Raw genomic sequence first — 14,137 nt, 5'->3', positions numbered from 1 at the left:
CGCCACTCGCGTCCATTGTCCTGCATATCGTCAATGCACATCGCAAAGTTGGGGGGCGTGTTGCCGTGTCGTCAAAAACCGCTGTTGCCCGTTCGTCGGGCCCCTCGGCCGCACGGAGCCGAGAGAAGAAAAGGCTGTCAGTGCCTTGGGCAGTGCTTCGAGGCCAGCCCCCCAGGATGGCGACTTCGCCCATGCTTGCCCCGCTGGCCCTGCTGGCCCTGGTCGAGGCGCTGCTGCTCCCCGTCGGCGCGCTGCCCCCGACCTGGGACTCCATGGCGCCGAGGAGCCAGGCCACACTGCAAGAAAAAACAACAACAAAAGTACACAAATTACTGGCAAATTTTTTATCGGGAATTCATTGTACTTTCAAAGTACAACAATTGTTGTACAAAGTACAATGCAACCGGCATGACGAGAGCTTGGCAGTCTAGACCTCGTTGTGGTTTGTACAATTCTCGTTGTACTTTGTTCAATCCCTGTTGTACTTTTATTGCACAGTTTTTTTTTGTGCTTTTGTTGTACTATTCACCCTTTTTTTGCAGTGCAGGACCGTCGACGACGAGGCACGGTACATCCACGACTTGCTGGAGCCCGCCCTGCTGCGCGCCGGGCCGTTCCTCCCCGGCTTGGCCGTGATGGGCAGGGCAGGCCGCGGTGGCCAGAGTGTGATAACTTAACCAAAATAACGGAAATAACGCTTTTGTTATTTATTAAAGGTACAACCAATAACCGCAAACATTTGTAAGAGGATTAACGTTAATTCATAGTAACAATAACTGTGGATAAACATTTAAACGGTATAAAAGATAACATTTTTGAGGAACAACTCGTTTTGGTTTAGCAAAATAACGGTTATTCCTTAGTAACGATAATCCTGTAGCAAAATTAACGGTTACATTTCATATTAATAACAATAATTTGTTTTATCGTTATCATAGCGGGCAAGCGAAGCAAGGCTAGACGGCTATCCTCGCCGAGCTATAAGAAATCGCGTCCACGATAATTCGGCGCTTCGAGTCCTAAAGTCTCCTCTGGGGGCCCCGAAGGGGTCTATACGACTCTAGCGGCACTTATCAAGCCGTACGCCCAGGCGCAGCGCAGCGGAAGGAGAAAAAAAGCGCATCGTGTAATATATAAAATAACGTTAAATAGGAACGGTTTTGCTATTATTGATATGAACTGCAACCTAAAAACGATGGGCCACAATTAACGTTATTAATGATTCTCCAATGATGGAGGTTAATTTCAATAATCGTTATTCTGTATAACCGTTAAAAGCTATTAACCGTCGTTGATCTACCTGATTAGATGTGGGTATAATTTTATCGTTAATGTTTCAATCGTATGTTATATTTGTTACTAACATTAACTAACAAAATTAAAATAACGGCAGTAATGGTATCTTCCGAATTTCCGTTAAGTTACCGGATACGTCAAGTTTTCGCACCCTGGCGGTGGCTGGACGCGTTCTGGGCCTGCAGAAAGGAGCGCCCGTGGTGCTGCTCCCCAGGCCGACCGGGCCGTGGCCGTCCTCCAAGACGAGCTTCGTGTTGTCGTCGCCGGGCGCAGTCCTGCTGCTCGCCGAGAACGAGGCGTCCGACCTGATCGCCGTGCTGGCGGCCATGACCTACCCCCTGCCCTCGCGGGCGCTCCTGTGGACCAAATATGATGCGGGCTGGACGCAGAAAGATCTAAATGAAATTGCAAGAGCGTCGGCTTGGTTTGGTTGGCTGCGGGTCAAGCTCGTTGTTGGAGACGCAGACTTCGAGTCGACCATGTATTCCTACACGCTTGAGGCTTGGGTCGCAGGACAGGTACCTTTCTTCCGGCCATGCTACTTCCTGGGGAACGCTTCCAGTAGCGCCTTAGTGCACAATTCGCTCGGCTCGAAATCCTCCTACGACACCATGATGACGAGGTTCGCCCAGACCATCGTTCAAAACGTGAACGTCCATGTGCGAAAGGACATGAAGCATTTGAAGGACTTATTACTCGCTTGCGCTTATGACGTGATCGGCACGGTGCACCCGCTGCGACTGTTGAGCGAGAACCCTTACGGCTGCTTCCCGTGGGGCTTGGAGAGCCTGGTGGTGCTGTTGCCCGCAGGCATGGGGAAGGGCAGCTGCCTTGCCGACGCCCTGACCACGGAATTCACCCCGCCGCTCTGGATGGCCGCGGCCCTGGCCCTCCTCGCGGTGGCCGCCGCCTTGCTGCTGCTGGGCGGCCGCGGGACGGCCTGCCTCGACGCCCTGGCCCCTCTGGTGGCGCAGTCAGGGCCGCTGGTCGAGAAACACGCCTACCGCACGTTGCTGGGCAGCTGGCTGCTCTTCTGCGTCGTTCTCTCGTCGGCCTACACCGGGAAACTCCTGTCGCACCTCTTCGCTACATGCGCCTCTCGAGACATCCAGTCCGTGGAAGAACTGGCGGACTCCAACCTCACCGTCAACATTCAACCCAGACTGGCGCAGAAGTACGACAGCCTGCTCCGCAACGCCGTTCCCCGAGAAAATTTTTGGGGCTCCATGGAGGAGTACTTGGAGGCCGTGGCGAACCGCAGCGCCGCCCTTGCAGTCACCGAGTCCTCCTTTCCCTTCCTTGGCCCGTACCTGAAGACTCTGAAAGGCACGCACAAGTTCACCGTCCGCGTCCCCATCGTCACCAGCATGTTCGCGGTGAAGAGGGGCTCTCCCGCCGGGCGCGTCTTCGGGACGCTCTTGGGCCGATTTCAGGCCGCCGGTCTCCGCGTGGAGGTGGTCAACAGGTTCCAGAACGTGTCGGACACCAGCCAGCACGTCATCGGCCGGTACGGTGCTCGGCAGGCAGCGACCAGCGCCGCCGCACTGACCATGGCCCAGCTGCGGGTGTGCTTCTTGCTCCTGGCGGGCGGCCTCCTCGCCACCGCGGTTGTCCAGGGCCGCCGGAAGTAGTTTCTGGTGGGGGGGGGCGAAATTTTTATGAAAAATTGATGGGTTGCCTACCGTTAAGGGGCAACACCCAATACGGTTTAGATTTCTTTAATAATGTTACAAATCCAGCGAGCGAAGCGAGCTTAAAGCGAAAATTCACACAATTCTAGACTTTAGCACAACTTTTGCCTTTTTCAGAGCATAATTACATGCTTTATTGGCGAGGCGAAGCGAGCCAAACGGTAAAATTATAGAGGAAAATGAAAGAAACTTGCGAGCGAAGCGAGCTAGAAGCCAAAAATCAAAGAATTTGCGACTTTGCTATATTTTTCTCTCTATTCCTAGCTCAAAATGGCACTTTGGTGTCTGAAAATGGGGGGGGCGATGCCCCCCCCACCAGATTTTTGGGGGGGCAAGTCGCCCCCCCCGCACCCCACTTCCGGCGCCCTTGCGGTTGTCTTCGTCGGCGAGCTCCGGGTGTTCCGACTGCACGGACGCCACCGCCCACCGCGCGAACAAAACAGGAGCAGTTAACTGACTGCGCGTGCACTAGTAAAAATTTTGTCGTAACTTCGCGACACTTTTATCGCTAACTTTTTTAGCGACAAGATTTGTTATGGAACGAATAGCTTGTTAAACCAGAGTCGTACCGGAACTAAAGAATAATTTCACAACGACCAACTTAAAATGACAAATCAACAGTCCACCTTCAAAAACAAGTCGTTGACCAAAAACAAATGTTAGTCAATGACAAGTATTTTCAGTCGAAAAAGATATTGTAATGTCTGCGACAAGCATTCATGGAGTACTTTTGTCGCTAAATTGATTTTGCATGGTTCTTTGTTTAACAAGAGTGATTTCCCTATGACTTAGAAGAACAAAAAGATGATTATTCATAATATGCTTTAATTGAGCAAGTAATTGCAAAGGATGTTGTTTCTACACAAATTGTATCGTTAAGGGTTATAACAAGAATTTTGATCTTGAACGACAAATTGTCGCTTTCAAGTTTCAACGACATTTGTTTTGCTTTAGTTCATGATGAAATTATTTTGTTTTGGAACGACTAAATTTTTACTCATCTGATTGTTTTTGTACAACCTTTTTTTTTAACAGTGTAAGACTGGCGATGCCTCTTTAGGTTACTGTATGTTCTCACTTAAAATGCAACGGTTTTTCAAGCTTAAAAAATAAGTTTTTGTGTAGGTGTGCATTGTTTACTCTGTACTAGTATTAAGGAATTCCTTCGAGAAACCCACGCAACTGTCAGGGAGCGTTCCGTTCACGTACCATGTCAACCTCTAAAGCCCAAAGTGCACTCTCATTTCAGGAACGTGACATCACGTTAAAACGAACGTGACAGAAATGTCACGTTTGTTTGAGCATTGTGTCACATTCGTTTGGGTGTGAATAGGCCAAAAATCAGCTAACTCACATTCAAACGAACGTGACACAATGCTCAAACGAACGTGACATTTTGTTTTCAACGTGATGTCACGTTCCTGAAATGAGAGTGTGTGTAAGGGTATACGATACGTGATCCTTCCCTTAGAAGTTGAAGGGGCAAAAGTGTTTGTCGTGCATAAAAAACGTGTTAAAAATGTGGATTCAGTATTAGTGTAGAAATAAACAAAGATTAGCAAATTTGTTTTCTTTGCACACAAATTTATCCAAATAGAAAACCAAAATGCAGAAGTCTCAAGAGAACTCTCCGTCGTTCACGTACCCCGCAGTCTTGTGCCCTTGTTAAAGCGAAAAGGGGGAAGCGTGCGAGCATCATAAATAAAACGGGGGAGATCTTTTAACGAGCGGGGATTTGCAAGATCACGCTCCCAGAATGCTCCAGGCCGTCAACGATAGGGGTTCTTGGTAAACTCCAAACAACATTGAGGAATCCCAAAAAAGTGTAACTCCGCAGAGGGTTTTTCTAGCATGAGTTTCTTCTCATTACGAACTAAATTCTTCGTAACGATGCAGCTTAATGCTTCGCAATTTATGAACCAGTGCTTCGCACCAAGAACGCAGGAAGAAGACAATTGATGAATGCTGGCTTTCAGTTCCGAGGTCCAGAATGGGATGAGGATAATAAGATTTAATCACGAACTAATATTATGATTTTGAGTTATTCATTAGAGTGGCAGGAGGTTTGTTTGTCCTCGCGATCGCTTTCGGTCCTGTCTCTATGCTACAATACAAGATCGCCAAGGCGAGTCGACTAAACGTGAACCCACGTCACTTGTTACACACACCTGTATAACTCCGATTCATGACGCGGCAAAGCATAACTAGTAACTAGGAGACACACTGAGAAAACCTTACAAACTATTTTGGGCCTTACAAAGAAAAGCAGTTTATACAACAAAGTATTTTGAGCATACGTAAGCTTACAAAGGAAATACTTCGTAATTTACGAACTATTTCCTCGTATAACAAGTATTTTAGCTTGTTATATGTATGTTTAAAATACTTCGTAAGGTTTTAAGAATGCATTCCCCAGACCGAGGGGTTACCCACTCGGTACTTGGGCGTACACACGATTCCGGATTCCCGCGATTCCTGAACAAATCTTGCATAAAAGGAGAGGTTTTTGAAGATTTTTCTTACCTTTTGAGTGTTTTCTGTCTATTACATATCCCTCTCCATTGAAACTTTTAAGATTTTCGATAAAATTTTGAGCAAATTACGAACGATTCCCGGACTGAGTGTACACACGATTCCCGGAGTGGGTAACCCCTCGCCCCAAACAGGCACTTTTGTGTTGTTTTCAGGGATTCATACTAAATTTCGCATACACCGGTGCTGATAATAGCCCCGCAGACGATTGAGAGCCCACTATGAAAAAATTCTATCACATGGCGCCGAGGCTTAGTGAAGTTTTAGCGACTTATCTTCGGACTCTCGTGAAAGAGGCCTCGTGGGGTCCCATGTACTCTCCATGTTTTTTTTTTACAACAGATTTGGGACTGCAAAATTACTCTTTGTCCAAACATCATTTGGCATAACACTATCAGCACGTTACTAACTTTTTTCTTATTCAGTACATATTCGTATAAGGAAGAATAATACTTTTTCTAAGCAAGTACGTCTAATTTCCTTTGTAAAATTATTTACAAAACCAAATTTATTTAATAATTCCGAAGAAGTTCTTTGAAAGACGAACAGTACGTAAAGTGCGAAAAGCACAAATAAGTACTGACAAAATGAGCAAAAAGTCAGAAACGTCCTGAGAGAGCACGGACACTTCAAATTGGATGGAAAGACTTCGCGCCAATATATGGCGAGACTTGAAAGTCTCGCCAAGTTTTGGCCAGACCTGAAAGTATCGCCAAAATTTGGTTAGACAAAAAAGTCTTGCCACAAAATGGTCGGACGCAAATGTCTCACCACAAAATAGCGAGACTTTTGTGTCAAAGGCCGCAATGCGCCGGACAATTACGGCCTAAAGGCCGTGTTCAGACACTAAAGTCTCGCCATTCAGTAGTGAGACATTTGTGTCTGACCATTTTGTGGTAATACTTCTTTGTATGACCAAATTTCGGCGAGTCATTCAGGTCTGACCCGAACTTGGCGAGAAGTCAGACCATTAGATTTGTAGTGGAACCAATTTGTATTTATTCCGTTGAGTTAACTAATTATTTTGTTTTTCGTAAAAACATCTCTTACTAGTACTCATGCGCAGCTGAATTGAAGATAAAAAACTCGGGCATATTGGCGGCTCCAGGTGTGCAAACACGAGTTTGCAAACAAGGGCGATCACCACACCATTATAAATTGCGTAGGTTCCCTCACGGCAGGCACTTGCAGAGACAACATGCTCGGGCGAACAGCTGTGTTTCTTTTGATTGTGGCTTCGGCCTCTCAGGTGAGTTCTTTCGACGAGATTGAGGCATTCACAGAAAAACGTCTGCGAAGCATCGCTTCATAATAATTCGCAGAAAACGAAGGCATTGTAAAGTCTAGGAATAAATGCTTCGTATCGCGAAGCAAAATCCTTCGTGAAATGAAGCATTTCTTCATAATAAGAGGCAGTTCTACAATGCTTCGATTTTCTTCGTAGTTGCAAAGCAAAATCTTCATAGATATTTTTGAGTTCTGAAGAACTATTATAAACTCTAGACGCGGGACGGAGTCTGAAAGTTCAGCGTGAAGTTTGGCCTCTTTCAGGCTGTCGATCGTAAATGATGTTCTGATTGATGGTACTTTATTTTTCACTTTACAGGCTGTGAGTGGGGCGAATGGTGGGCTCCGAGTTTCGGGTAAGCAGGGTGGGAAACGCCCATCCACTGGTGTGGTTTTATTTTCACTGTTAAAGAAACAATTGTAACACAGATAAAGATAGGACTTCACTGCAAAGCCAGTGGTACACTCTAAATGTTGTACTGTGAAGATTCTCCATATCATGCTGAAAATGTTTCATATTACGGTGGTGCAGCTGCCTTCGTACCATACCATTGAGAATTCACTGTACCTTATAGATATTTTGACGAATTTTGTTGGTATTATGGAGAAAATCTCCACCATAATATGTTGGTGCAGCCTTTCACCGTAAGACATTTACAGTGTAAGTTTTCTTGCCACAAATTTGGTAAGCCGTTTTGAATGCCAAAATTTGGTAAGCTTTGGTCAGAAATCTTCATAAGCTTGCCAAATTTTGGCAACCTGTGGGGTATTTCCGGGCCAAGCTTGTTAATTTCTGGCATTCAGACCGGCTTGCCAAATTTGTGGCAAGTAAATATACCACCGGCTTTGCAGAGAATTCACTTCGCTGTTGTCATTTTGATTGTTGAACGATATTCACTTAAGATTTAATCTTGATTCCCAACACATTGTACATGAGCTTCCTAAAATATTTTCTCGCTTCACAAACGTCCTGATGCTGCCCTCTTCCTCTTGCAGGAACGCAGATCCTGGACGGCAAGGGCTACGGCTTCGTCATGAGGGGCATCAACTACGCCCACTCCTGGTTCAAGGACGACGCCGAGAAGTCCATCCCGGCCATCGCGCGCACGGGGGTCAACGTGGTGCGCATCGTGCTGTCCAACGGGGACACGTACTACAAGGACGACGCCGCCACCGTGCAGCGCCTGCTGGACCTGTGCCGCCAGAACCACCTGGTCGCCATGCTGGAGGTGGGCCAGTGTTCGAAGTAACAATTCGCGAATGGGCACTAGAACCGAAGCGTAGCGTTTAGAGAAATGTAAAGGAAACTCAGTGCTAAATTGTGTCGAGGCAAAAAGTGTTGCCAAGTTGTGGCCCGATATGAACGTCTCGCTAAAATGGGGTCACACTTCAATGTCTGGCCGCAAAAATGCTCAGACCGGACGCACTGGGTTTAAAATTCCGACCACGTGGTGAGACAAAATAGTTTCACCATTTCATGGTGGGTGAGACATTGTGTGACCACACTCTCATTCCAGGAACGTGACATCACGTTGAAACGAACGTGACAAAATATCATGCTCGTTTGAGCATTGTGTCACATTCGTTTGGGTGTGAATTGGCCAAAATCAGCTTGTTCACATTCAAACGAACGTGACACAATGCTCAAACGAACGTGACATTTTGTCACGTTCGTTTCAACGTGATGTCACGTTCCTGGAATGGGTGTGCATATTTTGGCGAAACTTTCAGGTCCACTCAAAACTTGACAAGACATAGCTTGAATGAAGCATATTTATACATACGCTTTATTTTTTCCCGCGTCCACCAGGTGCACGACGCCACGGGCTCCGACGACGTGTCTGCGCTGAACCGCGCCGCCGACTACTGGATCAGCCTGGCCGACACACTGCGGGGACTGGAGGACCGCGTCATCATCAACGTCGCCAACGAGTGGCACGGCTCCTCTGGAAAGGTAACTTGGGAAATTATTCTGGAGTTAGTTGCCCTGACGATGGGTCAAACAACTTTAAAAAAATGGACATCGTAATTTTAGATTTACTTCATGGGTATGGCGTTACTTCACGCTATTTCGGCGTTGTCTCAACGACGTTTCACGGGGAGGGTAGACACCAAAATTTAAGTTGCTCCCCCCTCAGCCAATACTTATCCAAACACTGTAGAAAATATAAACATCGAACGGTATAACGAAGTTTTAAATTCTTTGCCCTCGGTGTTCGCGCAGTAACAATTGTGCGGATTTCGTTTGCTTCCAATATTTGCGCTCAGAGAGCATACCTCAGACAACAAAGAAAATGAAAACAAATGTAGTTTTCTTTAGAGATCTTTGCATCGGAAAGACTCTAGAGCATTGCTTTAAGGTAAACCCGCTGATGTCCAAAACAAAAGGCAAAGTGGAGATATGCATTTGAAATACCCGGAAATAGTTCTGTTCCTTCCTTCATATTGATGTGGTTGGTTGGTCGGTGTGCAGGCCGAGGAGTGGGCTTCCGCCTACCGCTCCGTGCTGCCCCGGCTCCGCAGCGCCGGCCTGAAGCACCTCATCGTGGTGGACGCCGCAGGCTGGGGCCAGGACGCCGCCGTCATCGCCCAGAAGGGCCGCTCCGTCTTCGAGGTGAGCAGAGACCCTTCGCCTTGAAAAGTTGCTGTCACTTAAGGACCAAAATGAAATTATGACGTTTTCATCACTTTCACGTGACGATATTTTCACCACTTTTAATGCTGACATTTTCACAACTTTTGAACTATGGCATTTTGCAAATGATGTCTTTTTAGCAGATGATACCTTTAGTACTTTAAAACGTACCTAGAACAATATAAAACACTTAAAGGTGTCAGCTAGCTTTTACTCGAGAGTCCAGAAACCAAGGCTGTATCCTAACAATAATGGGGGCTGGCTGCCCGGGCGGGCTGGTGAGTGAATGAGTGAGGCACAGCCTGCGCGACGCATCGACAACTCCTCCTCCGGGTACAGCGCGAGCGGCACCGGCCAACAATGCCCTCCCCCCTCTCGCACAGTCCCTCCCTGGGTACAGTGCACGGAACAGCAACAATGCCTCACGGCTCGGCACGGCTCAGCGCGCTCGAGGCACGGCGCGGCGGTGCAAACCACAGCTCGGCTCGCACGGCTCGCACCAACACTGTCCAGCTCGCTTAGGTCTATGTATTTTATTGGGCCATCTATTTCATTTCATACACAATTATGAATAATCCCGAAATACTACCTAGAAGAAAACCAAACGAGTATCATCTGCTTTCATTAACGTTCGTTGAATGATATTTTTGTCACAAATTAGGGATAATGTCACCACAAGTTGGTGATGAACGACATGACATTCTAGGAATGTAAACTTGCCTTGAAATTGACTTCAGACAATAGCCGAAATTTGGCTCAGACTCCAAAGACAGCTAATGGCGAATCATGGTCTGACTCCGGTGGGATCACGTGAATTCATCAATCCTTCGTTTCAGGCGGATCCCCTTCGCAACACCATCTTCTCCATCCACATGTACGAGGTGGCCGGCCAGGACGAGGCCACTGTCAAGCGCCACATCGACAACAGCCTGGCCATCGGCGTGCCCCTCATCATCGGGGAGTTCAGTGACGCCCAGACAGGCAAGCCCGTCGACTACAAGACCATCATGTCTTACTGCCGTCAGCGATCTGTCGGCTGGATCGCTTGGTGAGTTCCCAGGAGTATGTGCGTGAGAAAGAGAGTGGGGTAAACCCCCAGTGATGGGGCATTTTTGGCGCACATCTCCGTTTACCAGGAGGCCAATTTGAAGACGACTTAATGACTAGCATCATCTGGTGGGGCTGACCTCTTCACTGAAGTCTCGGATCCCCTTCTTGATTTGAAATAGCTCGGTCCACAGATGATCCTCTTCTTTTCGGCTCCACGAGTGTCTGGCCATGGTCATTTCTGCACGTGCCGCTTTGTTGTAGGTCCTGGTACGGCAACAACGCAGACACGGCCAACATGGACCTCGCCACCGGCCCTGCCGGCGAGCTGACGAACCTGGGATGGGAGATTGTGAATGGAGAGTACGGAGTTAGGTCCACCGCCTGGCCAGTCAGCACCTGGGCTTAATTGGCATCCTCAGTGCACCGCTCTCAGAACTTCCTGAAGACGTGAATAAAAACGCAATAAGATGTAACAACTCTGAGTGAACAGTCATTGAAAACCTGACATCCGCGACACCTTGGATGTTTATTAAACTGGAAATCAACAAACTACTCGACTTGAACAACACCTGCGCGAGTTATCGGCAGCAGACGGCGCTCTGCTTGTCGGCACGGAGTACAGCTAACAAAAATACCGAGCAGTGGCGCACTTATCTTTCGCACAGTACCCCACCGCAATGGAAGACGATGGGCGTACAGGGTTCTATCAACAGAGACCGATGCCCTTTAGATCGATTATCGATTTAACATTGATGTCCGTTGCGTCGCTGGGTCAAAGGCCGATCTCGATTTCCTGACGTGACTCCATTGCAATTGCCCCAGGCTCTATTCGGGTTGGGAGAGTAAAATTTTCTTAGACCTCCTTCCACTGCCTCGGACTCAGTTGCGGATGGGAGATGAAGAGTGTCAAGTGACAAATGATCCAGGAAGCGGAAGAAGGGAATAACTTGACTTATCCTCAAATTGAGTTTTTATTTTATTATTGTGCCTTAGAATGGTTTACATCATTACACCAAATTATTTGACTGAATTCCAAGGTTTAGGAGAAAATCCACATGGAAAAAGGGTATACCGTAGAACGGGGTAGGTTAAAATTTGAAAAGTCCTGAAGTAAGATACTGTCCAAATGGCACCTCATTATTTGATGCAGCAGAAGCATCTAGTTGGCGCAACTGTAGAAGGCATGGAACATTTTATGAAAAAAGATACGTAAATGTCTCTCTTTATTCCGTCTCAATTGTTTTATCTTTTTATTTAAATCTGTATTTCGTGATATCACAACCAATGCACTGATATTTCTATAATGTCGTGTATTATCGCATCCGTTGCAGCATTAAAACTTATTGCGTGACGCAGTGACATTTTGAAGTAAGTGTGCATTTTGAGGTTTCAAAAAATTTGACACGTTTCGATTCATCCATTTGAAACCAAACCGGTACACATGTGTCGGATGTCCTTCAGCAACCGCGCGAGTTCACTGGTGAAACAAAGGCATAAAAATTATGCCCTTTAAGGGCGTAAACGATTTACGCCCTTACAGGGCATAAATCGTGAATGCCTTTAGGAAGGGCATTTAGCTTGAAATTCCCATACCATTTACGCCCTTCCCCAGGGCATAAAAAAGATTTATGCCCTTGTAAGGGCGTAAAAGATTATTTATGCCCCGAAGGGCATAATTTTTATGCCTTTGTTTTACCAGTGTTCAATAAAAGGCTAATCCAGAATCGGTCTTTGTTCGAACGACCCGAAGGACATCGTTCGACGTTCTTTATGCACTCTTTCGTTGATATCAGAGCCTTATGTCGACCCAAAGGACTCTGGCAAAGAGGGCCCAAGACGAGTTTCACGGAACAGGAAAACTGACCCGAATTCGTCGCGCTCTCGCTGTGGTGGTTTTATTTTTAAAATCTTATCTCGTCTGAGATATTGGCGTCCTTTTCCTGCTCCTTTCCTCGTTGCTGGTATAAAGGCGACTGCCACCGTCATTTCCTGCATCGTGAAGCAAGGCAGCTTGGAAAATCTTCGACGTGATTCGAGACAACTACAATGCAGGCGGTTGCCATCCTCTTCTCTGCCCTATTGCTGGCGGCAGCGTGCGCGTCTACGGAACAGAGGGCACAAAAAGCGCTGGAAGGTAAACATAGTGAACAGCAGTTTTCATTTAATCTCTCTTTGACCAGAACTAATATTAAACTTACTTAAAACGGTACACTCTTAGAAAAACCAGAAGTACACATTAAATTTCAGGCAATTTTTTTCTCAGGAATTTATTGTACTCTCAAAGTACAACAACAATTGTTGTACAAAGCACAATGGAACAAGCATGACGAGTGCTGTGCAGTCCAGGCCTCGTTCTGGTTTGTACAATTCTCGTTGTACTTTCTACAGTCCCTGTTCAATTTTTTGTTGTACAGTTTTTGTTGTACTTTTGTTGTACTATTCACAATTTTTCTTGCACAATTTGATTTGCCCTTCTGATTCAGGTGAACGGACCCAAGGCAAGTTCCCAATCATCTGCGGAAACACCGAGAACTGCAACATCATCTGCCAATCCTTCGGCTTCGGCCCAAACCATGGAAGCTGTTATAACATGCAGTGTACTTGCAGCCCGTGCACGTTTGACGGCCATTGTATTGGGTACTGCTGGGCTCAGGGGTACCATGGGCGTGGAAAGTGCGATTGGAGGTCACGGTCTTGCATATGTCAATAGATTTTTGCCCGAGAGGAGCTTTTTGTAGCGTCGACGCAGGTGAATATTCCCCCTCCCGGTTATTTTATAAATAAAGAGTTTCTAAGCGAAAAGGTATGTTTATTCCTTGAATTGAATACACTTCTGAGATGAGTTCTTCTGTTAAATCACCACAAGAAACGGCAACGTGCAGGAATTTGCACACAAACATTCAATTATGAAAGACTAATATTATATACACGCAGCGTTTAAATAATAAAATTGGACTTTATGTACACGCAGCGTGCACATAACAAAAAAAAATTATTGACACGCAGGATTTTTCCCCTCAGACGTCCACCTACGGTGGCCATGTGGGACAAAATGTTCCTGCGTGCAAATAATATTTTGGCTTTTATTTAAACGCTGCGTGTCTCCAAGACACCAAAAAATTATTGGCGCGCAGGATTGTAAAAAGTCTTCCGACCGGCGACTGAGTCCGGCATGGCGGCTTGGTGGATGAGTGAGTCCGTGCTTGTGCGGGAATTTTTTTGACTCGGGTTCGAGACTTCGCCTTTTTCTCAAAACATTTCTGCGTGTAAATAATAAAACTGGGTCTTGCAGACACGCTGCGTGTAAATTACATGTGAATTTATTATAAACACGCAGCGTTGAAACAACACCGGTTTTCATTATTGACACGCAGAAATTTTTTGAGAAAAAGGCGAAGTCTCGAACCCGGGCCAAAAAATTCCCGTACAAGCACGGACCCACTCATCCACCAAGCCGCCATGCCGGACTCAGTCGCCAGTCGGAAGACTTTTTACAATCCTGCGTGCCAATAATTTTTTGGTGTCTTGGAGACACGCAGCGTTTAAATAAAAGCCAAATTATTATTTGCACGCAGCAAAACTTTTCCTGCGTGTAAATAAAAAAAACTGGAATTGCAGACACGCTGCGTGTAAATTACATGTGAAT

The 14,137-nt window shown here is 46.4% G+C and overlaps 2 protein-coding genes across 2 annotated transcripts; both read left to right on the top strand.

Moving 5' to 3' along the window:
- The first annotated feature begins 6,666 nt into the window (after positions 1-6,666).
- Positions 6,667-10,968, top strand: LOC117646041 (mannan endo-1,4-beta-mannosidase-like). Its single transcript, XM_034386687.1, has 7 exons — positions 6,667-6,768; positions 7,126-7,162; positions 7,803-8,035; positions 8,617-8,760; positions 9,280-9,420; positions 10,278-10,489; positions 10,753-10,968. The coding sequence occupies exons 1-7, from the start codon at positions 6,718-6,720 to the stop codon at positions 10,895-10,897; spliced, it is 963 nt and encodes a 320-aa protein (XP_034242578.1). The 5' UTR covers positions 6,667-6,717; the 3' UTR covers positions 10,898-10,968.
- A 1,500-nt stretch (positions 10,969-12,468) lies between these two features.
- LOC117646042 lies at positions 12,469-13,293 on the top strand. Its single transcript, XM_034386688.1, has 2 exons — positions 12,469-12,625; positions 12,975-13,293. Exons 1-2 carry the CDS (start codon positions 12,538-12,540, stop codon positions 13,199-13,201), a joined length of 315 nt encoding a protein of 104 aa, XP_034242579.1. The 5' UTR covers positions 12,469-12,537; the 3' UTR covers positions 13,202-13,293.
- The last annotated feature ends 844 nt before the right edge of the window (positions 13,294-14,137 follow it).

The sequence above is a fragment of the Thrips palmi genome, unplaced genomic scaffold (assembly GCF_012932325.1).
Source record: "Thrips palmi isolate BJ-2018 unplaced genomic scaffold, TpBJ-2018v1 HiC_scaffold_19, whole genome shotgun sequence".
NCBI classification, from domain to species: Eukaryota; Metazoa; Arthropoda; class Insecta; order Thysanoptera; family Thripidae; genus Thrips; species Thrips palmi.
This window is presented reverse-complemented; position numbering and strand designations above follow the sequence as displayed.

Coding starts and splice junctions, on each gene's coding strand:
- LOC117646042 (XM_034386688.1), top strand. CDS start 12,538: ATGCAGGCGGTTGCCATCCTCTTCTCTGCCCTATTGCTGGCGGCAGCG. Junction 12,626..12,974: donor GGCACAAAAAGCGCTGGAAG/GTAAACATAGTG, acceptor CTTCTGATTCAG/GTGAACGGACCCAAGGCAAG.
- LOC117646041 (XM_034386687.1), top strand. CDS start 6,718: ATGCTCGGGCGAACAGCTGTGTTTCTTTTGATTGTGGCTTCGGCCTCT. Junction 7,163..7,802: donor TGGTGGGCTCCGAGTTTCGG/GTAAGCAGGGTG, acceptor TTCCTCTTGCAG/GAACGCAGATCCTGGACGGC. Junction 10,490..10,752: donor TCTGTCGGCTGGATCGCTTG/GTGAGTTCCCAG, acceptor GCTTTGTTGTAG/GTCCTGGTACGGCAACAACG.